Source organism: Anneissia japonica, unplaced genomic scaffold (assembly GCF_011630105.1).
Source record: "Anneissia japonica isolate Jap-2015-1 unplaced genomic scaffold, ASM1163010v1 scaffold1258_len173354_cov150, whole genome shotgun sequence".
In the NCBI taxonomy this organism is placed as follows: Eukaryota; Metazoa; Echinodermata; class Crinoidea; order Comatulida; family Comatulidae; genus Anneissia; species Anneissia japonica.
In genome coordinates, this window is record NW_022754736.1 from 139,977 (window position 1) to 152,077 (window position 12,101).

Here is a 12,101-nt window from a genome sequence, read left to right on the forward strand (position 1 = left end):
GTCAGTGATTGCACCACTCGATTAACGTTACGCTAGCGTAAGTCGTTGTGTCTGAACCAAAGATCTTATAAACACAAGATAGCGTTCTCCGCGATTTACGCGTAACAAATCGAAGTGTTGATTTTCCAGAACAAGTAATCAATTTTGGAAGAGGGCGTCCTATCTGTTGCCATGGATCTGAGATGGTTCCTGTTCTACTGTTCTAATGACGAGAAAAAGTGGGCGTGGTCGAGCTCACTCAAAATCTCTCTAAAGTGTTCGCGGGGGAGAAGCCCTCGAAAAAATAAGAGAGCTTAAAGGTTCCAAAAGCTTATTCGTCGATTTTAGAGTCTACTAATATGTAGAAAATACATATACATTGTCCCCACGACGAATTACCGTTTTTCTCCCCGAGAGAAGAGGCCAGTTCTCCCCGACATAAGAGTTTTGGCCAAGGGCCCTCGCTGGCGGCAGCCCTGCGTTATTCAGTTCATATTTGGATTTTAGACTTCTTAAATAGAGGTGCAAGTCATCTCTGTCAAGCCACCTCGGTCTTTAGGACTGAATCTTGTTTTGAAGTGCTTTTAATGACTGAACGTGTTTAATTGTTGGACACTGAATATTATAAAAGTAGTCTTGCCGTTTGACGGGCGCATTTTGCTCACATATATTTAACCATCTATGAAAATCTAGTGAGAGTGGCAATCTGAACACTATTCACTCAAGCTGGAAATCACATCAAATAAAGCTCTGTTCCCACGAGGGAACAATGACTTTACTGTTCCCTGGTTCCCACAATCAAATTCTATGTGGCAAATACATGTGATTTGCCCCAATATGGGTATGACATGACATCATCATGCCCTCATATGGACAATTCACACAAATCTGTCACAGTGTGGATAAATGCACTATTATCAATGTTTCCATAGCAGACGTACAACAGACATTTATTATTAGATCGGACGACGATCGTATACATTACAACAGGACATTAATTCCATGTTTGGAATAGATGTAAATGAGAAGTTACATAATTTATTCTATCTCATCCTGGTACGTTTCGTCTGTCTGACGAGAAATATTCATACTGTGAAAAAAACAAAAGTCGTTTTTGTTAGAAAAGAAATAGGAATAGATTATATTACATAGACTGACGAAATCATGTTAACATAGACGAGAGCTTGCAGTAATCTTACATAAAATTGTGGTGGTGATGGCGATGATAATGGTATTGGTAATAATAATAGTTCATAGTGATCAAATGTGGTGGTTAATTCAATGCGTTATGACCGCAATGCAGGTTCGAGTCATGGTCATAACAATATTTCTGTTTATTTCATTTATATATTTTTATTTGTTTTATTTGTTTATTTTATTTATGTTATCTTGTTAATTGTAGTGTTGTTGGTTGTTGTCATTGTCGTTATTACTACTGTTTTATTATTAATAACAATTGTAATTTGTATGTTACTTCTAACTAATCAAGTTCATTTAAATAACATATGTGCATCAAATATATAACATGAAAAGAAATTAATTACGTTATTTTCATATAGAACAATCGACACTAATCGGTTCCAATGGGTTAACGTCCCACACTAAGGACATTAGTACTCACCCCAGATTTTCTCCTTCTTTCAAAGTTTGAGGGAGATTTAATCCACGTGTCTCCGGAAGCAATAACATGACAAGACCAGCAGCGATGGCTAGACCTCCAAAGATGAGATATGGGAGCTGTTCAAAAATGACACCAGCGAAAAGGATCTGTGGAGCGATGATTGCTCCGATACTACCAATCATTGACGACACTCCTATTGCAGTATTTCTAGTATCAAGTGTATAGTAAACTGTTAGACATAACCACATTGTGAGAACATTAATTCAATATGAGAATTAAAACTACAACTAACAAATTAATCAATAAATCAAGAAACTTGTGTAGACGAAATGTTTTCCGGAAAGCAATCGAAAAATGTTGATTGCTAGGCTCATGTCGTTAATACATTGACATTTGGCGGAATACACAAAAATCTAGGTATCTTCTAGCCTAACACAATTTCCACTCAAGAACTCTTCACACGTTGCCAGACAGAGAGCATGGAAATAATAACCAAAAAGGAAGATGGAAATGGCTTGGCCATGTGCTGAAAGGAGCCTGATAACATCGCACGCACATCATTACATTGGACTACAGAAGGGAAAAGAACAATTGAAGCAGAGATGAGAAACTCGAGGCACTCATAGGAGCCCTTAAAGCGGTTGGCTCAAGACAGTGGTGATTGGAAAGCTCTGGTTGCTGCCCTATGTGCCCGAAGGCATTACGGGCAGAATTAAGTAAGTACACAAAAACATTATTGTTATCAGGCTGAAATTTAAAAATATTAGAATTCGTTATAATGACGTGACTTTAATGAAGTGGTCATTGAGATTAGAACAGTTTGTGATTCATGATACTACGTCACGTTGTTCCTTATAAAATCGTACCCGTAAAATCGTACTCTAATTGGGTCAAATCATATTAACATTTAAGAATACGTTACGTGTCACTAAGAATGGTATTGTTCTTGCTCTGGTTCATGTGCTCGGCCATCACACACTTTATGTTCTGTCACAAAATGTACGCCTACCTTGTGACAAAACGTGGTCCATAACTATCATGACTAACTCTCCCTAACCAAGGTGGTCGTGGTGGCACGGCCATCTTCATGAAATTCCACCTCCCAAAACCACACCTATTAAGCTCAAATGTTTCGTACCCACAGGTTCTCCCCAGGGGTGGCGCCAGGACCTGCCCGACGGAGGGGCTAAAGGCCCCGACGGGGGGCTAGTGAAGCGAATCGAGTCTCACTTGGCTGGGGCCACTAATTGCGATATTTATGCATTTTCACAACTCACTTATTGATTCGATGCGTCTTGGTTGGCGATAGCAAGATACAAATAAAGCATGTAAAAGTTTAACGGATTATACTGTATACTTACCTTATTGGTGTTGGGTAAATTTCGGCGGCAACTATGTAGATAAGTGTATATGATGCAGTGATCCAGAACTTACCTACCATTCCGAGTGTTGCAACCCACATATGATTTGCTACCGAAAAAAATATATTACTGTATATTAAGCCTATTCCAACTGTACAGGCTGAAAAAACAGCGCCGATTGTAAATCGAAACCCATATTTTCGTGATTTAAAAAAAAAATTGAATACGTAAATTTGAATACCACGGTTGAAAAATGTGTTCAATTCTATACGGTTTTATAGAAAGGAAACCAAATATTTACAGCATTAATTTTGAAAAGAAAAAAGCCTCCTTCTTTATGTTTGTAAAAATGATTTTATAATAAATCATCTTTTACAAAACTATAATGCTGATTTTTAAAAATGTATATTAAAAGTAGCGTGTATGCATAACGACGCTGGATCAAAGAGAACTTCTTATTAGATAATAATTAATAACGACTCGTTCATTCAATTGAGGAAACGTTTTAATCTGTCTCTTATACACATCTAGATGTGTATAAGAGACAGGTGTATAGTAAACTGTTAGACATAACCACATTGTGAGAACATTAATTCAATATGAGAATTAAAACTACAACTAACAAATTAATCAATAAATCAAGAAACTTGTGTAGACGAAATGTTTTCCGGAAAGCAATCGAAAAATGTTGATTGCTAGGCTCATGTCGTTAATACATTGACATTTGGCGGAATACACAAAAATCTAGGTATCTTCTAGCCTAACACAATTTCCACTCAAGAACTCTTCACATGTTGCCAGACAGAGAGCATGGAAATAATAACCAAAAAGGAAGATGGAAATGGCTTGGCCATGTGCTGAAAGGAGCCTGATAACATTGCACGCACATCATTGCATTGGACTACAGAAGGGAAAAGAACAATTGAAGCAGAGATGAGAAACTCGAGGCACTCATAGGAGCCCTTAAAGCGGTTGGCTCAAGACCTGTCTCTTATACACATCTAGATGTGTATAAGAGACAGATGTAACCATCTAATTTATTTTCAAATCCTCATTTTTGAAAGTGAAATTCTATATTTTGGAAATTTTGTATGAAATCTGTCAACCACGTTGTCATGGTCGAGGTTGATTCACCAATCACGATGTATTCCAACCATGAGGCTATCTAAATGAGCATTTGACATAACAGAACGCAAATTATTTTTAATTAGTCTCATTGAATTATTATTATTATTATTATTATTATTATTATTATTATTATTATTATTATTATAATTATTATTATTATTATTATTATTATTATGTTGTTGTTGTTGTTATTGTGGTTGTTGTTGTGATGAAAAGCTAACACAAACGATATATAGTGGCTAAACGAATATTACATGTAAATATTTTTTTTTATTTGTTTGTTCCCCGACAAAACGTATCGTCTTCCCCGACGGGGGCTATAGCCCCCAGCCCCCCTCTGGCGCCACCCCTGGTTCTCCCTGATTTCACCATACGTCTCGTATCGTAACAACCAACTGCATTTTATCTATCCCGCCGTTTCCCACTCCCACTTAATTGCGATATTTATGCATTTTCACAACTCACTTATTGATTCGATGCGTCTTGGTTGGCGATAGCAAGATACAAATAAAGCATGTAAAAGTTTAACGGATTATACTGTATACTTACCTTATCGGTGTTGGGTAAATTTCGGCGGCAACTATGTAGATAAGTGTGTATGATGCAGTGATCCAGAACTTACCTACCATTCCGAGTGTTGCAACCCACATATGATTTGCTACCGAAAAAATATATTACTGTATATTAAGCCTATTCCAACTGTACAGGCTGAAAAAACAGCGCCGATTGTAAATCGAAACCCATATTTTCGTAATTTAAAAAAAAAAATTAAATACGTAAATTTGAATACCACGGTTGAAAAATGTGTTCAATTCTATACGGTTTTATAGAAAGGAAACCAAATATTTACAGCATTAATTTTGAAAAGAAAAAAGCCTCCTTCTTTATGTTTGTAAAAATGATTTTATAATAAATCATCTTTTACAAAACTATAATGCTGATTTTTAAAAATGTATATTAAAAGTAGCGTGTATGCATAACGACGCTGGATCAAAGAGAACTTCTTATTAGATAATAATTAATAACGACTCGTTCATTCAATTCAGGAAACGTTTTAATACACTTTTTTTTTTTAAAGAAACAGTAAAATTTTCCCTGGCTCAGTGTTTGTTTCTTTTTTTCTCCATCAATTGGTAATCAATTTCAGCCTCAGATTTTATAAAATGTAATGTGAATGTGGTTATTGCAACATTTACAATTCGTTAATGAAATCCTTACATATAAACGAGGTAGTTGCACAAGCTACTCCAGCAAGTATCATTGTCGCACTTAGAATTATTCGGCGTCCCCAGCGTTCAATCGAAATCCAGGCAAGAAACACAGCTGGAATCTCGACGAAACCAGCTAAAGCGTTGGCAGCATATTCGTTTGCTCCAAGATTGACAACACTCAGTGATATCCCGAAGTAAACTAAAGTACTGACGAACCTACGAAAAAAAATATATCATCATCAGTAAACACATAACGTTATCGCAACGTTCGCGAACGTTGTGGTTGAGATTGTCAAAAAATTAAGTTAACACAACGTTATAGTAACGTTGAAGCGTTATAAGTAGCCTATATTTATCTATCATACCAGTATTTATGGCTCTACAAAATATTTTTGTAGGCACTGTAGCGTTATTATAATGTAAAGTTTTAGCTGGGATTTTGAAAATAAATGAATGATCTTGAGAGGTAATATAAATAGTTATTAATACACCTTTTACAGCTGATTAAGTAAATTTATTGATGTTTATTTGTAATATCGGCATAATTGTTATTCTGTTTATTCTATTTATAATCGTCAGCCTTATAATTTACCATATGAACGCGATCATTAGAAATCGCTTTCGGATATTTTTCAGACGTAATATGTTAACAAATTTGAAAGTTGACGACCATTGCTGAGTCTGCAAAATAAAGAGGCAGTGTTTATTTAACCGGTGGTATGTCTAGTAAGCATTTTTGTGATGACTAGTGAGGGTGCACTCCAACCCAACCTTGCAGACAGGAAAAATGTAGAATTTTAACCGGCAGAATTCACACAAATAAAAACACATATCCTGTACACTTTTGTAGAAGAAAAAGTAATCTAAATTCAAAACGAAAGTCGTTAGTATTAATTAATTAATCAATCTTCCTCATCATGATCATAATTAGGGCTACTACAAACATTTTTAATTGATTCCATTCATTTAAAGGTCTATACAATTATATAGTAACTATTGTCCATTGTATGTAATTAACGAAATTGAAGGTTGTAATCTAAGCCTCGTGCGTGCGTAGAAATAACCTCCCAACTCATTGAACCCACAGTCTTGGAAAGAGCGAGAGATAAAAGCGCCTTAAGCAGCATTTCTTAAAATGGATTCACATAGATATGAAAATTATAAAAATATAAAATTCTATTTGTAGGCATGCACTCACGATAAATAGAGTTTTCAGAGACAAAGGATGTTATTGTGATATGATGATATTCCTTTAATGATAGCAACTAATTTGCATATTTATGAATATTCTTAATTCACAAAATATGCTAATAATATTTTTAACCTTGAAAACATGGGTCTAAGTGCTTTATTTGTCATAAATGAACAATAAGATATATAGTTATTGCAGTGAATCCATTATGTTGTTATGACGGCGCTAATTTGCATAATTTTATGCATATAATTAATTTACAATGGTAAAAACATCCTAAACTATTAAAACAATGGTATAAACGCTATCTGTCATTGATTGAAATCTTAGACAAAAACGTTTTGCAGAAAATCAATTTCATTGTAATGGCGAAAACTAATTTACATATGAAACATAATTATATGCATAAAAATTACTCACAAATATCCCAATAACATCCTGACTCAAAAACAAAATGGTTCTAAATTCTATTTGTCGTGATTGCATACCTGAAAAGTAATACACTTAATTTTATAATACACTTTTTTTTAACGAAAGCAGCTAATTTCTAATTTAATGGGTCTGTCGTCAGTCCTGTACGACGTTAAGCTACATCCAGGCAGAGCAAGCAGGTTGACTGTGAGGTTTAAAAATACTCAGTCCCAACTAACTTCCAGGGGTGGCGCCAGCAGGGGGGGGGGGGCTGCCCCCTCCCCCGGTCGGCGAGAAAAAGCACAATTCGTCGGGGAGAAAAAACAAGTTATATGTATTTTCTACAACTCTAAAATCGATTAGATAAGGCTCTGAAACCCCTAAATTGTCAACATTTTCGGGGGCTTCGCCCCCTGGACCACTTTCGAAACCTTAATCGAAGCTCGACCACGCCACTTTGCTTTTATCGGAGAAATGTGACCCCCTTCGTTGGGGCATCGCCCCCCCCCAGTCGGGGACCTCGGCAACCCCTCGACTATTTAACACCGGGAGACAATCTCCTACTCAAAGTGGTCTGCGTTCTTCAACGTGCACATCAAACATTTCCATACGGGACCAATATTTTAAACGTCTAATCAGAAAGACGGTGCGTTTTTTAAACTTGTATTTCAGGCCTCCAACTGAAACACAAGGATGTCAGCGATGGGAATTGGACTAGAGACCAAGAGATCTCCGTTGTTCAGCTGACACAGCTAATATCAGTTTAGCCGACTGAGTAGCTGCATATTATGTTTGTTTAAAATGTCCTGTCGATCGTACCCTTTGTAACTCATCAAATTCCTGTGTATCGACGAAATATATAATTTCACACCTCTCAAAGTCCACCGACCACCCCGTCACATAATACGGTAAAACAGTAAGAAATCATACATCCCTTGCATTAAAATCATATTTCACTTACTTCTGGCATAAAATCTTCTACGGTCTAGCAAAGTGCGCCCAATCAGGATCGAACTTTTATTACCTTAATATTCTCTGGCGTAGGATCTTCGCCGTTCTGCCTGCAAAATTGTTTGCAGACATCAAAATTTGCTTGTGGGTCTTCGCTGAACTTGCATGCCTTTTTCAATATTTTTTCTGCATTGTCCACTTCGTTTACAGAATGGAGCCATCGCGGAGATTCAGGAACAAAACTAATTTGAATATAAAAAATTAAGATTGTTTTTTGAGTATAATAAAGGGTTTTGTCCACTCAGAAGATGATGGTGGAAATAATGATGATGGAGATGATTATGGTAATTCATTTCAAATTTTTTTTTCAATTGCATCATAAAAATTCATAGAAATTGTTCCTCCTCAGAGATACTATAACAAAAAAAAATACAAAACTGTAAAAAAAAATATGTCAACAGACTCAAGTCATATCCTGTATCTTGATGTCGTTCATTGAATACAAACGCCATATACCGTTAGCTAAGTGCCCGAATGGCTGCCGGATAGAGGCTGTTTCGGTTGTTGGTACGAGTATAGATAGAGTAAAAGCGCCTGCCACTACGTAACACTTTGAAGAGGGAATGTGAAGGATGAATTATGTCTTGCAAATATAGAGTGAGTTTACTTTCTTCCTAAGCTCATTATGAACAAAAATGTCATCTGCATTTTAGATTGTTGGTGATCACAACACCAAGGAAATTAAAATTATCTACAAAAGAAGCCTAATACCACCTACGAATGGGTGGGTTAAACACACAATATCAAAGTCATCAAAGGAAATACTTTGGATATTCATCAAGACATCCTGGATTGCAATCAAATCTTCTCTGGAATAATGTAATAGTAGATCAAGCAAAAAAAAAGTACACAGGAGTCCCAGGTCTCCAGGAAGTAGGGGGAATCTCCAGAAAATATTAATGGCCTCCTGCACTCACGCAAACAATCACAAATTCCACGGAAAATAACCAATCTCCTGCAAATTCAAAATATTGCATGTTTCTTTTATAGCTACTTTATTATCAATTGTCTCACGGAATCAGTGCCAATAGCGATCACCATGACCAGAAAAATAAAATTAAATATTGGTATGGTAAATGATGGTAAAATAATTTGGTAAAGCGCCTTCTCTAGTGCATACAAACTGCTAGGAAAATGTAAAAAGGTCATGGTAACTAAAAACAAGTAGGTTTTCATTTTTTTTTTAAATCGTGAACAGATAAAGAGTTCCTTAATGTCTGTGGGAGAAAGTTGCAATTCTTCGGAGCAGTCGCAGAGAAGGCCATTATCACCGGCAACTTTATTTGTTCTGGGTGAGATAAGGGTGATGGCTGCAGAAGATCTTGTTGAGCTAGGTGGGGTGCACACCTGCGAACAGTCAGCTAAATAATAATGGTGAATTGTTCTTGAGCAATTTGTAAATGAGTAGGAGTATTTAATGCTGGTTCGATGGTGCACCGGGAGCCAATGGGTTTGTTGAGAAGAGAGATATTAATTCAAAGAGATAATATTAAAGCCCGTGCTGCACTATGAGATGCGTCTAGGTCGATAAAACGTCGGATGCGCCAAAGGTTTCAGGAGATGAAGATGTCACAAGTGACATCTATTTTAGTTTATAAGTAAGTATTTTCTTTGAACCACTAACCTACTTTTACACACAGCAGCTAGTATTCAGTCAAATATGGTAATGAGGTAAGTATTCTTTGAGAAACTTTGTTTGTGATTTACTGATTGGCTGAATGAGAAATGAATATAAGTGAGGTAATGCAAATGAGTGCAGAGATGCAAATGAGTTTAGGTTAGTGGTGTGAAGCACTGATTGGATGGGAGTGCTGAATAGTAATGAGATATGAAGTTTTGATGGGGTGTTGTTTAGAACTGGATGAAGAGGGTTTGGAGAATGGCTTGGTTTGGAGAATGGCTTGAGAGATAGCAGGGAAAGGACATGTTAGTCCAGAGTTAATATATGTTGTATTGCAGACAACAATATCAGGTTCCATGCCTACGTTATACCAGCCTACAGACATTGCGGGTGAGATAAGAACAATTTGTTTGCCTGTTATTTTATAATACAAATGGTAGGCCTGAATGTATGCCAATGATCAACCAGTGAACGGCTGTGATGTAATCAATATTGCATTATTTGGATGGAAACATTTTTACAAGTACCTGCTATTTATATTTTTTGTGGAGCTAATAAGCTTGGATACCAGGGAGAAGTCAACCCTGAGTTAAAGTGAACGTCACTATAATTCAAGATTAGTGAATTTTGTGGAGCTAATAAGCTCAGATTGCAGGGAGTAACCCTGATTTATGCTGAAACGTTATTGAAGGTAACTATAATCCAGAATTAGTAAATTTATGGCGCTAATAAGCTCGGATACAAGAATATTATTTGGATTGAAGGCCACTTTAATGCAGAATTTGTGAATTGGTGTTTGAATCTATTCGATTTTACTGAGCCAGGAAGAACCTGTGAATGGCATTAAAGAAGTGAACTGTGGGGGGATTGTGATTGTTCTTTGGGCAGGGTGTTTGAAAGTGGACAGTTGAACTTTATATAATTTTTGCTTTTGGTCAATTGCAAAATTTATTATTCATTTATTATAATTCTGTAATCATTTTTCCATCCTTTATTCACATTAATTTTTGGAATGTTAAAATAATATAATGATTCAATGATGGTTAAATTTTTGAAATTGCTGTTAATATTGTGAAGTTATTGTTACTGTATTATATTGAGATTTGAGAAGATAAATGTAAAGTACATCATAACATTAAATATGTACCATTGACAGTAACTTTCATTGTGATATACAGTACAATATTATTAATCCGGTATATAGAATAATTATTTCCATCTGATAACTGATGTTAATTGAGGATTACCAATAAGCCTAGTTTATTGTTTTTTTTTTTACTATATATTCTTACCATCAATTACCATTGAATCTTGAGAGATAATAGTTTATTGTTCAGTGTTAAACACTCACCTGAATATAATTGGTGTTTTGATAACTGAGATCGTTTTCCTTTGCTTTAAACGTTTTATATAATTGGAAAATTCATATACTATATCATATTAAACCAGTTTATTTTAACTTTTTATAAGACAGTGTCAGTTCGGTTTATTTATCGTCCTGAGGTTGTATTTGTTCAGACAAATTAAAATGTCCGTATGAGCCTATATTAGGCTGTGTGACAGAAGATTCATGATGGAACTTAATTTTGAGACTTGATCATTTTTAAAGATTGATCGAAGGTGAAGTCTAGGTTACGGACGGTTTTAGATGGCCTTATTAATAATTATGTTTCCTAAGGTAAGTGTGGCATATTGAAGATACTGTAGTGAGCAATGACGAGGTGAAGCAGTGACGAGAAATTTAGTTTGGACACCTGCGTACAAATAACGTATATGCCTAAATCACTACAAAATCAAGCACGAATCTCAAAGCCATGTCATGTTGCATATCAATGAGAAAACTGGGAAGAGATTCCAGTACTACAGAGTTGCTCATATCTGCGGGAAGCTAATCCCACACAAGAGGAAATAAATCTCTTGAAAAATTGTAGAAAACAAGATATGCCTTTTAGACCCATAATGAACGTTCTGGCTAAAAATCACCTTGATGGACGAACAAGTTTACAGCCAGAAACATAATTAAATAGAGTTGGCCTATGTTTTGCTATGGAAATAAATCTCTCAAATTGTAGAAAAAAAGATATGCCTTTTAGACACATATTTCCGTGCTGTCCGACGGATGGCCGGGAGGCTAAGGGTTGGGTGACACGGACCGATCAACACACGAGACCTGTAATAGCTACTAACCTAGGTGGCGAGGGTTTGAATGACTATATACTGTAGCTACAAAAGTAAGACTTACAAGAATATCATAATCCATATAATTATATCTGTTATTGCCATCGCCAGAATAAGAAATCGCCAATTGCGTATAAGATATGCATACAATGAGGCTACCATGTATCCAATTGACCACTGAACTGAGATGAACGTCCCGGCTAAAGACCGCCTTGATGGACCAACAAGTTCACAGCCTGAAACATAATTAAATAGAGTTGGCCTATGTTTTTGCTATGGAGGTATTTTATTTAGTTACTTAATATAGGTGTGAACAAATATCATGACCTTAGATGGTTTTTAAAAACTGATGAATTGTAGGCATTGTATATATAGGCCTATACATATA

At 35.8% G+C, this 12,101-nt stretch overlaps 1 protein-coding gene across 1 annotated transcript in view; it reads right to left on the reverse strand.

Annotated features, from left to right (window-relative positions):
- LOC117123220 (organic cation transporter protein-like) overlaps positions 1 to 12,101 on the reverse strand; it is an 18,484-nt gene continuing 6,383 nt past the window's right edge. The window contains exons 4-10 of the mRNA XM_033269069.1: positions 11,778 to 11,949; positions 7,928 to 8,096; positions 5,893 to 5,981; positions 5,308 to 5,516; positions 4,639 to 4,747; positions 1,601 to 1,807; positions 1 to 1,069 (exon numbers count right to left, since the gene is read on the reverse strand). Coding sequence (XP_033124960.1) covers positions 1,018 to 1,069; positions 1,601 to 1,807; positions 4,639 to 4,747; positions 5,308 to 5,516; positions 5,893 to 5,981; positions 7,928 to 8,096; positions 11,778 to 11,949 — 1,007 coding nt within the window. The 3' untranslated portion in view covers positions 1 to 1,017. The remainder of the gene's footprint in view (positions 1,070 to 1,600; positions 1,808 to 4,638; positions 4,748 to 5,307; positions 5,517 to 5,892; positions 5,982 to 7,927; positions 8,097 to 11,777; positions 11,950 to 12,101) is intronic.